We start from the raw sequence: 18,983 nt of genomic DNA on the forward strand, positions 1-18,983 counted from the left end.
GGGCTTTTTTCTAGCAGGAACTCCTTTGCATGTTAGGCCACACACCCCTAATGTAGTCAATCCCAATGAGTTTCTGCTGTTGGGTGTGGCCTATTATGCTAATGAGTTCCTGCTGGGTGTGGCCAACTTGGAAGCCAGCTGGAACTCCATTCCTGTGTGTTCCTGCCCAAAAATAGCCTTGAGGCACACCATTAAAACCTGTAGAAAATGACACACAAATGTTGCTTTACCTCAAAGCACCTCCCCCATTTCAATTTATCTTATAAGATTTATGGCTGAATTATAGTTGAGTGTGGTACAGACACGACAGAGTCCTTCCCCAGATAAAGCACAGTTGGATATTTCACACACAAGGCTTTTGTTCAAGAAGAGCACCAAAAATATTAGGGAGACTCTTTGCACTACTTAGTGGATAAGTTACACTAAAATTGTTTTGGATTTTATATGGTAGGATGTTTTTCTATGCAAAATGGCACTGATTTCAACTTTGTATATTATAATACAAACGCAACAGGTTTTCGGGGTGTTTTGTAGCCTTGAGGTATGTAAGCCCATATGTTTCAGTGGTTGGAAATACAGTCCTTATAAAGTCAGCAAAACCATCATGGAACCTTGCTCTGTGTACTGTGCTCAGCAGGATCTTGCAGTAGCTCCAGCACAGGAAATTTTCTGCTTAAAAAAGAGAAGCTTTTGAAATACTCAGGCTGGAGATTCTTGTATTAGAAGATTAAATTTAGAATGATCTGTCTTTTGGGTTTTTGTTTTTTTACTTTTTAAAAATTCTTTAGGGATGTTAGCATGAAGACTGGATTTTAGTCTATAGTGCAGGAAGCAAACCTGAAAGAATGTGCTGGGGAATTACAAAACCACCCACAACACCAGGAGACCAGTCCTAAGCATGTTCAACTCAGAATCCTACTCACGTCTAGTCAGTAGGACTTACTCCCAGGAAAATGAAGAAAGAACAGAGACATACTAACATCTTGCTACAGGCACTTGATGTACGTCAATCAGTAAAGAAAAAACGTCATGTGGATCCTTGACCTGAACAATTCTGTAACATTCGTTTTGGAACAAGCCTTATGCCTGTTAATATTTTTCCAAAAGGCACTCCTCTTTGGCAACAGTGTGATGTGCCCATGAGTTTTTGAACAAGCTGCTTTCTCCCAATCAGTAACTTTTGTCAGCTGTTCTGTATGATGAAAGTTCACTGGGATAGAAGTGAGACTTGCATAGGAAAGATGAGGAAATTGTTCCCTTACATTTTGCTCAAATAGAAGTTGCTATACACACACACATACACACACACAAGTGGGGTATCCACATTTCCCCTCCCCAACTTTTTCCTCATTCCCTTTCCTGAAAGCTCATTTAGCCTCTCCCCCTTTTTCCTGCTTCCTTATCTCCTACCTACCCATCTGCCAACCTACCTTTGTCTCCTTCCCCCAGCAGCCTGTACGTGGGAAACCTATGGGCCAGTTGCATAGTACAGAGCACCCAAAGGCTTTCAGGGGGTGCATAACTTCCCCTTGTATCTCCCTCTCCACACGATTCCCTCTTTCTGTCCTGGTGGCCTTTTTGTGCTTCCTTCTCTCTTTCCCACCCACCAACCAGCCAATCTTTTATCTCCCCCATTGCCAGCTATATTTATTATTTACTTAATTTATACCCTGCCTTTCTCCACAGTGGGAGGACCAAAAACAGCTTTCATCATTCTCCTCTCCTCTATTTTATCCTAAAACAACCCTGTAAAGTCACTTAGGCTAAGAATATGTAACTGGCCCAAGGTCACTCAGGAACTTCCACAACAGGGTTGTGATTCAAGAGAAGTGATCACTTTCTCTGCTAGCTGAATAACAGCGCGTGAAACCTGCCTGCCATTTAAGTGGCACCCCTAGAAGTTGCATCTTTTGAGTGCAACATCATAATCCTCAACAGGATTTACAGTGGCACACTGCTGGGCAGTGATGTGTTTCTGCCACATCTTAACTCAAGTTCTGGAAAGAAGTAGGAAGGGAACTCAGTGACACAACCAAAGCTGCCCACAATCCAAATCTACTGCTCTGTCATTTGCCCTCTTTGAGTAAACCAGCAATTTCCCCAAGCAAGAAGAGAATGACCTATGGAGTTTTAAATTACTTTGGGACTGCTCAATAGCATTGATGCATGTTTCCTCAGGACCATATTTATTTTGTGGAGGTGTGTGTATTTAAGTGGTATACATGAGGATGCTGTACATGGGGGCTGGTAGTATACTTTTGCTTACACTGTGGTCTGATGTGCAGTGTAATAAGAAAGAATATAAGAAAGATCCTGTAGTAGTGGCCACCTCTAAACTCTAGTTTCTAGTTGCAACTACAGAAAGCTCTTATAATGCAAGAACAACTGCTTTTTCTTAAGCTGTTGGTAATATAGATAAAGCTAAACTATTGGAAATTATTTGCATGGAGTTTTTCTCAAAAGCCTTTGATACGGAGCTTCTTAAAGATAAGCTCAGTAAATAAATAGTCAAAGATTACAGGCCAAAGTTTTTCTGTCTGGTTAGATATTTAGACACATCTTTAAAATGGGACATGGGAAACAGTTTAAGGATATGCCAGTCCAGAGATCTCAGAGGGGGAAAAATGTGATACAGTTCCCTGTGCTATAAAATCAGCAAGCAATTGTGATTTTAGTTTTATTATAATTAAATTATTCACAGTCAAGCAAAATGTGTTCAAGAAACCCATGGAACTTAATTCCAAGTGAGTACATTTAGGACTGGAGTTGCAATCAGAGTCTTGCATTGGCTCCTTTAGATTGTAAGTTTTTCATGTTGTTTTGTTGTGTAAGTCTGACTAAGGGTGAAGCAACAGAACTGCAGAATTTTAAAGGCATGACGCAAAAGCATTGCTAAAATTATGCAGACTGGACCCCACTCAGACATGTTTCTGTGGGTCTTGTTCAGTAAATTTATGCCAGGACTAAGAGGATTAAACCCTTGAAATAATTTAAGGAAGAAAACAACATTTCTGCCCTTATGCATTGTGTCTACATTATATTTGTTAAACAATGAAGCAGTTTCCTGAGTTAACTGCTAGCATTTGATTCCATAATATAATGAAAACAAGAAAGAAGTGTGGTGTGGGAATTCGGATAAATTATATTCTGCTAGTTTGGACCACTAGTTCCCATTTAGAAGTCCCTTCTGGAATCTGTTTATTTTGCACAACAGTCTTATAAGAAAGAACAAAAAAAATTAACTAACCTGTTGTACTCCAGGGAGAACACTATCTAGCTGTATTGCATTGGAATCTTGTATTTCTTCCTGTTTGTAAAATCTCTCTAGCAGTGTCCTTTGGCTGTGGATGACAGAATGCATGCTCTCAGATATACTTTCTGTCTGAGTTGCTACATTATCAGAAGCACTCTTCTTGAACAGAACAGGTGAAGGCTCTGTAAGGAAAAGGTGCTTATTACTTCAGAGAAAACATGTATTTGTTGAGCCTATGATGAGCTAGGGTTGCCAGGTCTTACCTGGGTCTTGGTTGGGAGCTCCAGCCCGGCTTCTGGAGTCTTCTGGAAGTGATGTCATCGCACTGGGCACATCTTGCGGGGACACTGGCATTTGGGTAAAAAACTCTATGGTCACCATAGAGTTCTTACCCAACTGCTAGAGTGTCCCCCGCACAACATGCCCGGTGACATCTGGGTGACATCATCACACTGGGTGCAGCAGGTCTCTTTGGGGGCGGGGCTCCCCTGCTGACTGGCCAGCAGCAGATTGGGGGGCCAGAAAGTAGGGAAAACCCTGCCCCCATTGGGGGGGTTGCAACCTTATGTTGAGCACATTCTAACGTAGCAACCGATGGTTCACGTCTCAACAGCTAAGAGAAACAAGTACTTGTGAGGTCATTCACTTTTTAAAAATCTGGCACAACTGCCAGAGCGATCCTAAGCAGGTCTGCTCAGAAGTAAGTCTCATTCAGTTGGATTTACTCCCAAGAAAGTGTTTTTAGGATTGTAAATTTAAGGGAACTCCAGACTCCTGCATTTAATCATCAGAACAACCTGGTGATGTTGACTAATTTGAGACACAGAGGCTAATATACTGAAACCTAAGAAGGCTCACCTAATTTAACTCATGTAATGTAAATGAACTCAGGCATTTTTTCCTGAAATGGGTAAGCTCTGTGAACATTATCCAGCTGAAATTAAGCATGTAACCACTTTCCATTTCAATAGGACTTAAATTCATTTAATACTGGTAGAATGTACCCTGGGGGGGGGGGGGGTTTATCCTCCATGACTGTGCAATGACAAATTTTTCCCCATAGAATGCTGTGCCAAGACTGGGAGAACTGTAGTGCCTGACTCTTACTATCAGAATGCACAGTACAGAAAAATGAAAACTTTCTTATTCTTCTCTTAATTTTAACAAATACCAGGGGGGGTTTGCTTATGGAGATATTATTGTCCTCAGATCAAAATTATTCCTATTGCACAAGGTAGCAATTCTTCTTCGTTCTGAGGTTAGACTTGCCTGTTTTCCTTGGTCTGTCTGCTACATGTGGATGCCATCATGTCCCATCATTTTCTGATACAAATTTCTGTTATGGAGCCAGTTTGGTGTAGTGATTAAGTGAGGTGGACTCTAATCTGGAGAACTGGGTTTGATTCTCCACTCCCCCACTTGAAGCCAGCTGGGTGACCTTGGGTCAGTCACAGTTCTCTCAGCCCCTGAAATAAACCTAACTCACCACGAAAAGAGCTAGAGTTTCAGTCTGCCAGATAATCTTCGAATCTCCTGGCCATACTGCACCCACTGTCATGTGATAATTAATTATCCAAGCGTATTTCTTTGGTCTGCATGGCAGACCTATGAAGTCAGCTCCCTGTCTGTAATCAGGGGCTCTGGAAAAGCTGCTTGTTCAGCTCTCAGGGCCCAGTGTAGGGATTAATTACCAACAGCATGATATTGGTATGGATCTCACTACTCCACCAGGCTAAGTTTGGAGACTTCCTCTAATGGGTGCCACTTAGGCTTGCTACCGCCCCCGTTAGAGCGGGGGGTCCCCAGATTTGAGATCCCCCCACCCCCGCTTTTTGAGAATTGGCCGGCGGGGGGGGGCACGTCTGCCTTCAAAGAGTCTAGTCCGCTACTCGCCTCGCCTCCTTAGCGCCACCCACTCCCGGCATCCCTCCTTTGGCGGGCGATCTGCCTGTGTGCCGCCTGCATTCCTCCCAAGCCCTCAAGTGACATCACTTGACCTTTGACCTGGAAGTGGCATTTCTCCTGGCTCCACCCCCCATACTGCTCCACCGGGCTAAGTTTGGAGCCTTCCTCTAACGGGTGCCACTTAAGGTTGGATCTGTGCCATTGTGTGCAACTAGTAATAGTCTTAGCATATGAAGAAAAGCATTTGCATTGGAATGGACATACGATACAACTTTATCTGCATTGTGCATAAATGATAAGGGCTGTATTGACAGTATGTCATATGACTAAAAACATATTCAATCGCATTAATATTTATTGGGTGATTCACCACATGAAGTGGCACCCACTGCAACTTATACATACCAAAGTCAGGTATGTGAGTCTGTCCTTGTATGCCATTCATGTGGTGGTCCTGTGAGCACAAGCCTCCTAAGATGGGGACAGAGCACTGATTTCATCTTTTATGGCCTGTTCCTGTCAAACAGCGAATCCTCACAGTGGAATAACAACAAGAAATTCTTACCATCTTCAGATGCTTTTCTCTTGACATTCAAGGACCCGGCATCCATGATTGCTTCTGTAACTGTATCTTTTAAAAGACAATAATAAACATTGTGACAACATTGTGGTCCAAATGCATTGCTCAACTAGATAACACAAATACATTGTTAGTTTGAGGAAGATAAGAATGTAAGAGAAGCCAATGTTGGATCAGGCCAATGGCCCATCCAGTACAACACTCTGTCACACAGTGGCCAAAAATACCAGGTGCCATCAGGAGGTCCATCAGTGGGGCCAGGACACTAGAAGTCCTCCTACTATTTGCCCCCCCCCAAGCACCAAGAATACAGTGCATCACTTGCCCCAGACTGAGAGTTCTTGTCTATACCCTGTAGCTAATAGCCACTGATGGACCTCTGCTTCATATAATTTGAAGTCATAAGCAAGGGAAATTCTGGAACTGCTACATTCTCTTTTGGCAACCCTGTCAGGTTCCCAAGGCAAGACATTCAGAGGTGGTTTGCCATTGTCTGCCTCTGCGTAGCGATCCTGGACTTTCTTGGTGGTCTTCCATCCAAGTACTAACTGGGGTCGACCCTGCTCAGTTTCCAAGATCTGACACAGGTCATGGCAGTGTTGCAGTAGACCTACTAATTAGAACTGGTAGGGGGAATTCACGCTCCAAAAGGGAAGGGATAGGAGGAAGATGGAGTGCATGATTGTGTGATATGTTAACCAACTCAAGAGATTTACACCAGCAGTAGTTATTAATGTTTTGATCTGTTGGGATGTAAACTTGCTAGTATTGCATCCACAAGGTTTTAGAAGCATCTTTTTTCCTTTTCTCCCACAATATTGACTTCTGTAAAGCACCTGATACTTTAAATTATTGTTCAATGTGGAGTCTGCAGTATTAGTTTCCCCGCCTGTGTGCATATACATACCTAAGGGCTGGCTTCTCAAAATGCAATTGATCTCATCATAAAATCTCATCCTCCTTCTGGCACTTCCAAGCTGACTGTTGTCTTTTTGCAGTGCCCGGTATTCATATTTTAAGTTCTTGTATTTTGTCCGACACTGCTTCCAGTCTCTGTCTATTCCAACTTTCATTAACCTTCTGGCGATCTCCTCAAATATTTCCTTATTCCTTGTCGCTCCTTCAAGTGTTTGCTGGATTTCCTCATCCGACCATATATTTATCAAAGCTCTGACTTCATTATCACACCAGTGTTTTCCTACTCCTGCATCGTTAACTGTGATCACCCTAAAGTGGTTCTGTGCTTCATCCAAGGACATTTGATTTTCTGCAAGTAGATAATAAAGGAATTGGGGAAAAAAATAGATGAATATTCAGGAATTAAATACTTTGGCTCGTTTGCTGTAAAGCTGGTGGGAACTGAATACACTTCTGAGTTATAGTCACTGTGTATTTAATCAGGGAAGAGGGTCTGAACAGTATTTTTTGCATTGTCAGTGCAAAATGGAACTGGGTACGGAAGGTCCTGCCTCACTGTTGTATATCATATATCCTCCTAACGTACTGCCCCTTAAAAGTATTTACTTCCTGGGCTGTTTTCTAACAATGATGAAACATGTATGAGATTAGAAACAGAGACCATTAAATAATAAACCAGTGGTCCATCCTGTGGCAAAACCCGAGTCTCCAGAGTCTAAGATACAGTCTGGTCTCTAGGACTCACTTCCTATAGGAGGAGCTGAGGAGAAAAGTGGCACAGAGGATATACAGCTATTGCTGGAAATACCAGTTCTGCTTTCCTATGGATGGATATATCTGGTCCGGGGAAGAAAAATTCCTAAATTATTAATGCTTGACTTATTAAACTCCTACTGAAACCTTGGCTGCTGGTGCAACGCAGACAGCGGCACAGCAAGTCAATATGCTCTTTGTGTAGAGAACAGAAATATACTCCCTCCCCCCACAAAAGGATCTGCAACTTCTCTGCATTCTGGATCAATAGTGCCCACACCCACCAATCACAGAGCAGCCTGCTGACAATACCGTCATGTCAGTCATACATTGAAGCAACAAAGTATGCAAATACTGGCACACTTTTTTGGTGTCATCCTGCCCTACGTACATGAAGTTCACAACGAAGGAAGGAACAAAAGAAACACGGTGCCCTCTGTTGTGGGGTGGACTGTGGCTTGCTCCATAGGAACCCTATCACTATTACAGTCCTGGAAGCTCTGAAGGTGGGGGTTGAATCCCATTCCCCCAATAACAGACCCACAGGAAAGGAAGCATGGCTGCTCCATTCTTATTGCCCAGAAGCCCCCACAGAAAGGCCATGACCTCTACCATTCAAGAGTTCAGCACTGGGACTAGGACAAGAATGCCCTTAGGAGCAGCTTTTTGCAAAGCAGGTGGTGAGGGAGACACTCACTAAGTCAGAAGCAAGAGAACGCTCAACAACTGTTAAACAGTCCGAGCATTTATTGGACTTTATCTGAATCCCAGTCGGATGAACGAGGCTACCAGTCCTCTTGTTTCATCAAGATTCCCGTGCTTTTTAAAACGGCGTTGACTGATCACAGGATGGTAACCCTGTTCCTATCACTGAATGCTCATGTACAACTCTACTGGTCAAACAGTGGTGTGTTAAACAGTGGCAGGAACGTGGCTACAGCTAGAGAGCTGGCAATGGCACAGTAGAACAGCTAAATACACAGTCGCTGCATTTGCTGGACATGCTGTCGGCTCAGCAGATGGTTGTCGTTGCACTCTGAGCAGGGTCCATCCTGGCCTCTGCCCCTGTTTGAGGGCTGCCTGGAGGAAAAAAAACAACACAAGGAGAGTCCTGAGTAAGGTTCTGCAGTAGCAACCAACACAGCATGCATGGCCGAACACTCTGCACATTGAGTGAGGTATGTGTTTGAGAGAGTGGCCCCTCCTCCGTGCTCCTCCAGTTCATATGCCTCTCCTGTGGAGGTCCCCACATGACAGGATTCACCTGTTATGGGGGAGAATGGAGTCATTAGGCCAGTGGTGGCGAACCTACGGCACGGGTGCCAGAGGTGGCACTCAGAGCCCTCTCTGTGGGCACGCGTGCCATCGCCCCAGCCAGGCCCAGACCATCATTAAAGTGTCGAATTCTCTGCCAAATAATTTTAAGTAAATGAAAGCATTTGGGATTGCTTTCCTTACTTTGTTTGGATCATCTTAAGTTAATGGATGGGTTGTTTTTTTCTAAAGTAAAACCTCAGTGTTCAGGTTAAATTGCCATGTTGGCACTTTGCGATCAATAAGTGGGTTTGGGGTCGCAGTTTGGGCACTCGGTCTCTAAAAGGTTCGCCATCACTGCGTTAGGCCAATACTCACCCGTCCTTTGTAGGCAGCTGCATTAGAATTCTTATCTGCAGTTTGGGTTGCTGTGTGCGGTTCTAATCCTGTAAGCAAAAGGGGCTGTTAGTGTTTGGTCAGCAGCAGCCATTATTGGCATGACTAGGAATCACCCAGAAATGTGAGCGCGAGCCTTATTTTTACCCACATGCATGACACTGTGATGATATTTTTCCAGCATTATCTCCAAGGGGGGCTGTTTCTGTGCCTCCTACTAGCCCCTGTTGAAAGAGAATTGCAGAGTCAGTATACAATAGGTATGTTTATTTATATTGTGGGGGAAGGGGAAGATTTACAGCAACTGACATAGGGGTTTTCCTTATTTGCTTACCTGTGTATGGTGTACAGTCCTTGCATCTCTATTAGGAGGAACGGAGGATCCAGTTTAGTGGCTGCATCCTAAGGTGGATTACCTGTAAATGTTCTGAGCACAGCAGCATTTGACAGTATGCTATAGCAGTTTTCCCCTCATTCTTGGCAAAGTTATTATTTATTTTAAAAAATTATTAGCCACCTTTCTGCCTCACGGCACTCAAGGCACCATACACTATTTTTTTAAAAAAAAGTTATAGAAAAGATGACAATTTAAAATCTAAGTTAGGACTGCCGATAAATAAAAACCAAATTGGTGAAATGCAGTCCTAAATAAAATTGTCTTCAGCTTCCTCCTGAAGATGAAAAGTGAGGGGGTTGGGTGCAACTTCCTGGGGAGGTTTTCCATAATTGTTGGGGCTGCCACCGAAAAGCCCTCTCTCATGCGCCCATCAGTTGAGCTTCTTTGATTGGTGGGACAGTCAGGAGGGACTTTCCGTGTGATCTTAACAGGTGGGAACATAGATAGTCCTCCAGATACCCTGGTTCCAAGCCATGTAAGGCTTTAAAAGACAAAACCAATGCCTTGAACTTAGGAGTGGATCGGTAGCCAGTGTTATTGCTGTAGTATTGGGGTCACACACTCCCGATAACTGGCCCTGACCAGCAGTCTAGCCACAACTTTCTGCAGTAGCTTCAGCTTCTGATTCTGAACACTCTTCAGGGGTAGCCCCAAGTAGAGTGCATTGCATTAGTCCAGTCTAGATGTAACTAAGGCATGGATCACTGTGGCTTGCTCTGACTGACCCAGGAATGGATGCAGCTGCACCAGGTGAAACTGGGCAAAAACACTCCAAGTCACTCAGGCACCTTTTCTAAGGTGACTGATGTGTCAAGCAGCAGTCCCAAGCTGCCAACCCATTCCAAGAGAGGAGGTATCTCAAGTCTGGTCGGCCTTTCTACTGATCCAGAGAACCTTTGTCTTGTCAGGATTAAGTTTCAGTTGGTTCACCCTCATACAGTCCATTACTGACTCCAACCACCAGTTCAGAACATCAATAACATCTGTAGAATTAGGTGGAAAAGAAAGGTAGAGCTGAGAATCATCTGCATACTGGTGCCACCACAGCCTGTATCTCCTAATGACCTCTCCTAGTGGCTTCATATACATCATAAATAGCCCAGGGAATAAGATGGGAACCCTGTAGGACCTCACAGGTGACCAGTCATGAGGCAGAGCAGGAATCCCCCGACACTGTCTTCTGAGACTAACCTTCCAGAGAGGACTTGAAGCACCATAATACGGTGCTCTTTTGTCCCAGCACAGAGAGGCAGCTCAGTAGGTACCATGGTTAATTAGTATCAAAGGCCACTGAGAGATCCAGCAGAACTAGCAGGGTCACATTCCCCCTATCTAGTTATCAATAGAGATCATCAACCAAGGTCACCAAAGCAATCTCTGTTCCAAATCCCAGCCTGAAGCCAGATTGAAATGGGTCTCGGAAATCAGTCTCTTCCAAGAACCCTTAAAACTGAGAAGAAACCATCTGCTGTAGCACCTTGCCCAAGAATCAAAGATTGGATACTAGCTGGAAATTCTCCATCATAATAGGACTCAGGGAACTTTTTTGTGCAAAATGCTCATCTTTTAGCATTCCTGTCACATGCATGTTCTAAGTGCATACAACACCAAGACAGATGTTACCACGTGCCCAATTATCTGAGATACGAGTGTCCTGAGTTGGGTTCATATAGACTGTAGAAGAGCTATGACTGGCGGCAGACTAAATCAGTATTATGAGTTGCTCTGGCTGTGTAGATATGGTTGGAGGCACATGAGAAAGGTTTGCTTTTGTACTCTCATTGAATTCAATAGGACGGTTTGTATTTATGCCAGTGTACACATTACACCAGCTTCAAGACGTGGCCTGGCCGAGGTGGCTTAGAGGATACAGGCTAAGCTCTCCTCTGCTCTCCTGACACTGCATATTTCTGGCTTCTATGCCAGTGTAGTTTCACCATTGCTGAGTTCACACTAGTATAGCATCGGCCGGGTGCTGTGCCAGTGTTTCATCGATTTATGCAGAAGGCTTAGATGCTATCCTAAGCAGTTTACATGCTGGTTTTAGGTTTGCACCCTAAAAGTGCTAGAAATTTCATTCAGGTTGAACATAGAGCAGAGGTTACTGGGTGAGTGGGGTGGTAGTTGTGGATTTCTTGCACAGTGCAGGGGGTTGGACTAGATGACCCTTGAGGTACCTATCAGCTCTATATCTCTATATATAGACTACCAAACCAGAATGGAGTTTAATGAGTATCCTGTGATCATAGCTGAGTGTCTTTTAGGGCAATCATAACAGCGAGGGGTTCTGGAGTTATATACTAAAATTATAGATTCTACACTGGAAACATTATTCAAACCATATTCATGCTGTTATTACTTAAGTCTTTCACTGAATATTCACTGTAAGTTGTTCCTGTTGTTAACATCTTCCTGTTGTTAACATCTATTTTGCCTTCTTCCCCCCTGTCCATGAAGTGGCCATCAGTGAGAGTTGGAATGGGGATCGGTTCTTTGCTATCTGATTGTCTTAATGTTGTACTAATATTTTATCTGATTTTATCTTGTTTGAGCTATGGCTGTACGTCGCCTAGAGCCCTGCAGTAGCAGGGGTGGGGTGATTCATAAATACAATAAATAATAATAATTATTATTATATTTGGGTCAAAATGTCCATACTCCCCGACCTTCTCATGGCCTTCCTCTCTGTTTCTCCTTCCCTCCCCTCTGTGATTCCTCAGTTTCCCTTGTACCCATCTCCCCTCTTCTTTGCTTCCTAATGAAACAAGAGGGATATATCTATAAGCAAAACATGTAAGGAGACAGTTGACATCAGTAGGGAAAAGGTTATGAGTAGGAAATGAATTATAGAAAACATTTAAGAGTAAAGAACAAGAAGGGGAGAAAAGACAAGAAGAAAACAGCTATTAAGATCATGGTTGTGATGGCCATGGTAGGGATTACTAGTCAACATAGGTTTCACGGGAACTACCCCAGATGTTTTGCAGTTCCTCTGTATTGTTTTATTCTTGGAATAGGCTGCAGGAATCAACAAGTTGACTCAGAGCTCAGTTTTGGAGGTGCTTTCCAGTGCTGCAGTATAACATATTTTGCTACTCTTAGGCACCAGGTAAGTTGATATCTCTGTAGGCTTCTATCCCGGAATAAGTTGCAGGATTGTAAAAGTAAAAGGACCATAATGATCACATCTACTGTGATGTGATGACATGGCAGTTGGCTAGTGGGGAGCTGCAGCTCCTGTAGCTGTCACCTGTGGCAATACGAAAAGGAAACTATCTGTGATCCATTAGATATTCCTGCTATAGTAAAATGGCAGCCGTGTATTCGGTGATCGCTTTTGGATATGCTTCTTTGTTGTCAGGCGTATGAAAATCAGCATTCAGTACTGGAGGGCTAGAAATGTATGGACCAGGATTTGTGAGGCAGAACATCCCTTCTTCCCTCCAGCTATCAGATGCAAAGAGTTAAATTACTTGCCTGCCTCTGTTATCTTTTTACATATTGAAAAACCAGAAGCATCCTCTGAGGCTGTGCTGATAGAATCCTCATCTGTAAAAGAAGAGAGAGATTTCCCCCCCTTTAAAATATTGCTCAGTGGGTTCTCCTAGTCAGTCCTAGTCCGTAGTTCCTTGGCAGCTATCTTTCCTCCTTTGTTCTCCTTCTTCTACTTGCAATTTTGTAAAATGCCCACAGTATTCATGACTAGCAAGGCTTTTGTTTCCTTATAATGCAACCTGCTTTCATTTGTAGTTTTTGCTGTGCTAACTAGGTGCACCTTTGAAGATCAAAAAGTACCACTGTTGATAATCCCATCTGATGCTAACCTAAATTTGGAGCACATGTGATATGCAGCCTGATTCAGTACATGCTTACTTGAAAGTAAATTCCATTCAGATTAACGTTGCTAGGCAAGTCTAATATGCAGTTCTAGTATGCATAGAATTGTAGCCTTGTCCAGACTGAAAGCTATTTCAAATAGGCACTTACACTTCCTGCTCACATTTTGTGCCTGCCGTTGCTAAGAATATCAAGATAACATTATTTTGGACTGATGCTCCATTTGTGTGAACTCCCTGAAGGAGAAAGCCAGCTGGTGGGAACCTGGATGAGAGCCGTCTTTATTACATATTACTCTCTGTAACACTATATTGGCTGGCCTCCATGCACAAGATAAAAGCAGCATAACTGGGCCACCCACATACAATGTAGCTGTCCATGCACTTGGAAGAGTCCCCAGGTACATTAACCAAAAGTGGGGGAAATCCTTTTAAAAACTGGCCCGATGAAAATGATTTAGAACAGATGGGCTTTTGTGGGCACCTGGTGGTCAATGAAAAAAACAAGCAGAGGGGGTAGAAATCGGCCTGCTTAAGCCCCTGAGAGTTCATAGAATCCTAGAAGGGGAGATAGTGAAGTGCTTGTTGGGATTTCCAAACTGTTTCTACCAGGGGTCATTTCATAGAAAAAGAGGAACAGGAGCTCATTAGCACAACTCATTAGCATAACTTATTTGCATATGCCACACCCCCTGACATCACCAGAAGTGTGGCAGAAGGCAACACCCACCGCTCAGGCTCCACTGGACTGTTTTGGATTGCTAGCTATTGGGGGGGGGGGGAACGTGCAGATCTGTCCTCACAGAGGAGGGAGAGCTTGTACCTGAATAAAACTTGGTCTTAAAGGTGCCACTGGACTGTTTTGGACCAGGGGGCTGGGGGGGGGGACTCTGCAACTTACCTGGCTGCTCCTTGCTCTGACTGAGGGCTGCTGGGAGCAGGGGGTGGAGCTTGTTGCATGTGCCCGCCCCCTGGGCTCTTTACTGCTGGAGCTCTGCTCCTGTGCGCTCCTGCAGGAAATGACCCCTGGTTTCTATGCTTACAAGTTCTCAGTACAGAATTCCAAAAGATTTTTCAGCCCAAGAAGCTTCCCTGCTTCCCCCTTTCTCTCCCTTTTTGCAAAAAAAGAAAAGAAAAAGCTGCAAACAGTTGCTTCTTAGGAATAAGAGCTACAGAATCTCTGAAATGGAGGAAGCAATAACATTATATCACAAGGCCAAGACACAGGCAGCATTTTGCTTGCCTTTATAGTTTCCACTTAAAGCAGGGGGTGTCAAAATGTGTCCTGCCAACCCCGGGAAGCTTCCCCCTGACAGTCCATAAGATCAGTAATGGCAGACAGGCTTTCCTGAAAGATGGCTTGCCTGTCAGTACCAGTCCTCCCAGGTTATTCATGTGTAAAGTGCCTTGAAGTCACAGCCGATCTATGGCAACCCTAGCGAGGGGCATGGCCAACTTATCCAGGGGGCACAGTGCCTAGGGCCCACAATACTTTTAGGGGCCTGCAAAAATATTTTAATTTCTTTTAAAATCAGCAAGGGGGGGGGAAATGAACTTTTAGGGTCGAAGAAAATTTTTTACTTTTTTTCTCACGTCAGAAAAAAAATGAAATGCCTAATTAGGGTCCACGGAAATCTATTAAATTTTGTCTAAAGCAGAAAAAGATATTGACATATTTAAAGATATCAAAAATAATTTTTAATATTGGTATTATTATGGTGCAAGGGGCCCACAAAGGTAAAAGTGCCTAGGGCCCACTAAAGTCATAATGTGGCCCTGGTGAGGGGCGTTCAAGGCAAGTGAAAAGCAGAGGTGGTTTGCCATTGCTTTCTTCTGCAGAGTCTTGCTTGGGGGTTTGCCTTCCAAGTACTGACCCTGCTTAGCTTCTGAGATTGGAAGAGCTTGGGCTATACCATGCTGCCTTCCTTCTCCCCATATATTAGGTGAATATGTATTTAGCATGTTCTGGAGTACACTTGTGTTCCAGATGGGGGACTATGAGGCTCAACAGGTGTGACCCTATGAGAACTGAGTGTGCCCCTTAAAACATACACCTGCATCTTCTGCAGTATACAGTGGTCCCATGGGAGATTCTCAGAGGTATCTAGACAGACAAGTCAGCCTACAGAGGGAACAAGTGACTAGGGAACAAGTGACATGCACAGAATGGCAAACACACAGCTTTAAGCAGTGCCTAGGGTGCTTAACAGAACTGACTATAGCCAGTTGCATTGGCTGCTATTGTGGTTCCAGGCCCAATGCAAAGTACTGGGGTCAATATTTAAGGTCCTAAATGGGCTTGGATCCAAGGTATCTGTTGAACTGCTTCCACCTAATCCATACAAGCTTGCTATCTGTGAGGTCATCCACGGAAGCCTCGTTGTGTGAACTCCCGGCTGGAGCAATCTGCTTGGTGAGAACCTGTGTCAAGAACTTTCTCTGCAGCCATTCCTATTTTTTGGAATCCACTGGACCTTCCAGACTGCAGTCAGTTCCTTCCCAAGAGTCCTTCCAGCACCAGCTGAAAACATCTTTAGTCCAGAAGGCCTTTTTATAAGTCGATTCTCTCCCCTGTGTTTGTACATTGTTAGTGGCTGCTATTTATTTAACTGTTTTGTGTGGATTATTTTGTTGTTGTTCAGTCGCACAGTTGAGTCTGACTCTTCGTGACCCCATGGACCATCTCCCGGTATTATATCATTATATAATGATTATATATATATATATATGATATACTGTTAACTCACATTAACCATATTATTATCAATCTGTTATTAAATAGTCAGTATTGAGTAGTTTAAGTAGAAAGGTCGGATATAAGTTTTATCGATTTATTTATTTAGTACATTTTTACCCTGCCCTTCCTCCAAGGAGCATAGGGTAGCATAATATCACCTCTTGCATTTTATCCCAGCAACCCTTTGAGGTACGTCTGAGAGTGACTGGTCTAAAGACACCCAGTGAGTTTCTTGGCAAGTAGGGGTTTGATCTTGAGTCTCCCCAGGCCGTAGACCAACATTCCGACCACTAGGCCAGACCACCTGCCATAAAACACACATCTGGAAGGCAGTGAAAATTTTCTGATGCTATATTTTTTTCCGTGGAAAAAATTCTGACCCACATATTAGCTATAGTTGTCAGGGCTGTTGTGCTGAAGAGGTAAATGTGGGATATGAAGTATGGACAAACTGCAGTGTTTGCACATGGTCAATGTTTGTACATGGGGTATATGCCTTCTTTTGTTAACACTATTTAAATTTTTCTAAAATTAATATGGCTTTTGTAAATATTTAAATTATTTATTTTCATTTGAACCGAAAATGTTCCGTTTCAAATTTCCCCTGGAAACCCACAGAGTGGAAGGATGCTGGGGGGTGGTGGTGCAGACTTGGGGGGGTACTGATGCGTGCAAAATTGCAGCCTCCTGAAGCTGTTTTTATTTTTAAATGGATGGGACTGTATTTGTATCTTGCATTTTATGGGAAGAAATCTCTCTTTCAGCACTGAGTAACAAAGTATAGGATACAGTAGAATGCAGAGGACCGGCTAATCGTCTTGGTGTAAACTTTTCCTATTATTCAAATAGCCTCTGAATGATGCCTTGTCACCCTCTGTTTGAAGCTGCCATTGGTCAGACCAGCTGAAGAGAGAGAACTGCATTTTTTTTTGGGGGGGGGAATCACTTTTTATTCTGCTCACATCCACCTTCACATTAATCACTCTGAATAGAAACATTTTATGTTTGTCTCAGTGCTGGCCTTTTTTGTACACGGGGGATAGGCTAGTAAAGTGTAGCATTTGGTAATACCTGAATGATCAACTCTTTAACTTTTTTGAGAGAAATGGTGGGAGTTTTCATTATCAAACTAAAGTTAAAATAAAACCCAACAAATCAGTATTTTTAAATACAATGTGAACTGAAAGACATTGGCACAAATGCCAATATCCAGCAAAACTCTCACCCTGAGTCAGCCTTTGTTTTGAGAACCAAAGCGAAAAGTGTCTAGAAGACAAGCCTGAAAAAAGACATTTTTCTTTCGGTTTTAGAGGCAGTGTGTTGAAAAGTTTTGCCTGTTTGGGGTTGTTTGTTTGTTTCTTCCATTAGCATAAAATATGCCATTATGGTATAAATGAAGTTATAAAGGTGAATTATAAGTAAACTTGTATGTTCTGGGAGACTTGATCCAACATACCCCCAGTGTAAATAAATTCTACATAATGGAAAGCAAAGATCTGTGAATGCAAGCTCTTTCTGTGGCTGCTAGTGGAACAGCACTTCGCAGCTGGGTTAGCAGTCCATGCATTCAACTATTCCATGGGATACTGAAGCATTAATCCTAATACGTTTGGGCTTCTTTTCTTTAGACCCTTTCAGGCTTAAATAGTTGCAGATAAAAACTTGGAAACATGTGGGCAGCATCTAGACAGAGTTTAGAGATGTACTGTTCAAGGTCTGCGTGTGTGCGCTTTCTCCAGAGCCTACTATATCATTTTCCTCTGCCTCTTGTTATTAATTGACAAGTCCTTTTCCCCTTTCTGCCATCCCAATCCTTGCCAGCCTTTCAAATGCTGCCAAATTGTAAATATTGCAGCTGGATTCAGATATGCAGATTGTGCAATTTTGGGCACAGGTGTGCACACCTTCAATTATACTGTTTCATAACTTTCAAAAGCTGAGATTTGTTGTAAAACATGATGCAGTCCTATGAGAAGGTATATAGAAATAGCTCTAATTCTTTTTCAGATTTTTTTTTAGAAGATAGAATAATGGGAAAATATGGGTCCCCCCCACATACAGTCTGGCTTGGTTCCATCTATTCTGTTATCTTGGGACTCCTCCCGCTTCCTTCCCATTTCACTGTGCTACAGATTTGTTTTCTTGTAAGGTGGTCTTGGGGTCCTTGTCTGTGGTAAAATTTTGGAGCTTCAGAAATTATACATCTAGCTACCAATGAAATATGCAAGTCCTACGTATGTGGTATGGTACAAGTTGTGCTTCTTTTCAACTTTCAAGTAACAAATTGAGTCAAACGAAACAAATAATACTATCAACAAATGTGTGGTCCCACCACCACACTTGCGAAGATAATGGAAAACCTGTGTATGTGGGTACGGGGTGGGGAGGAGGGGTAGATTTGCACAGAAGGATCACCGAAGAGAGGGGGAAAGGTTCATCCTCTTTCTTTACTACTTATGCTTTTTTGGCGGTGGGATTTGTAGGCTGCTGACTTAATGCAATTATGATCCTTAAATGGATTTTATGTGTAGGAACAGAGCAGTCATTTTGCAGTAAGGGAGCTGCATGATCTTTTCTCGCTCGCTGTCACTTACTGCCTCATTGCATTCATGTGATACGGGCTATGTCTTTGAACTTTCACAGAGGCTATACTCCCATCAAGGGAGTCAAACCTCCACCGAATCCCGTGTTCCCTTCATAATTTTAATGCAGTTCTCCTTTTCATGGCATTTTACCATTTCTTGATGTGAACTGCTTGCATCGATAGAGGGTCATCCTATTTTTTTTTTTTAAGGCAAGAGGGATGTGGGGTAGAATTATTTTTTGACAATGGCTGAGAAAAGGATGATAACAAATTAAACTTGCAATTGTATTTGACGTCATGCTTTATGTAAAGTATTAATATGTTTGTTCTGGCTATTAATTATGTAGTTGGTTTATGGAACACTTTCAAA

The 18,983-nt window shown here is 43.0% G+C and overlaps 2 protein-coding genes across 2 annotated transcripts in view; one reads left to right on the forward strand and one right to left on the reverse strand.

Annotated features, from left to right (window-relative positions):
* Positions 1-3,427, reverse strand: part of PAICS (phosphoribosylaminoimidazole carboxylase; phosphoribosylaminoimidazolesuccinocarboxamide synthase) — a 26,473-nt gene extending 23,046 nt beyond the window's left edge. The window contains exon 1 of the mRNA XM_015426328.1: positions 3,248-3,427. Within this exon, the coding sequence (XP_015281814.1) occupies positions 3,248-3,361 (114 nt within the window). The 5' untranslated portion in view covers positions 3,362-3,427. The remainder of the gene's footprint in view (positions 1-3,247) is intronic.
* PPAT (phosphoribosyl pyrophosphate amidotransferase) overlaps positions 1-18,983 on the forward strand; it is a 60,845-nt gene that overhangs the window by 8,753 nt on the left and 33,109 nt on the right. The gene's annotated exons all lie outside the window — the stretch shown is intronic.

Source organism: Gekko japonicus, unplaced genomic scaffold (genome assembly GCF_001447785.1).
Source record: "Gekko japonicus isolate JY-2015 unplaced genomic scaffold, Gekko_japonicus_V1.1 scaffold622, whole genome shotgun sequence".
Classification (NCBI taxonomy): domain Eukaryota; kingdom Metazoa; phylum Chordata; class Lepidosauria; order Squamata; family Gekkonidae; genus Gekko; species Gekko japonicus.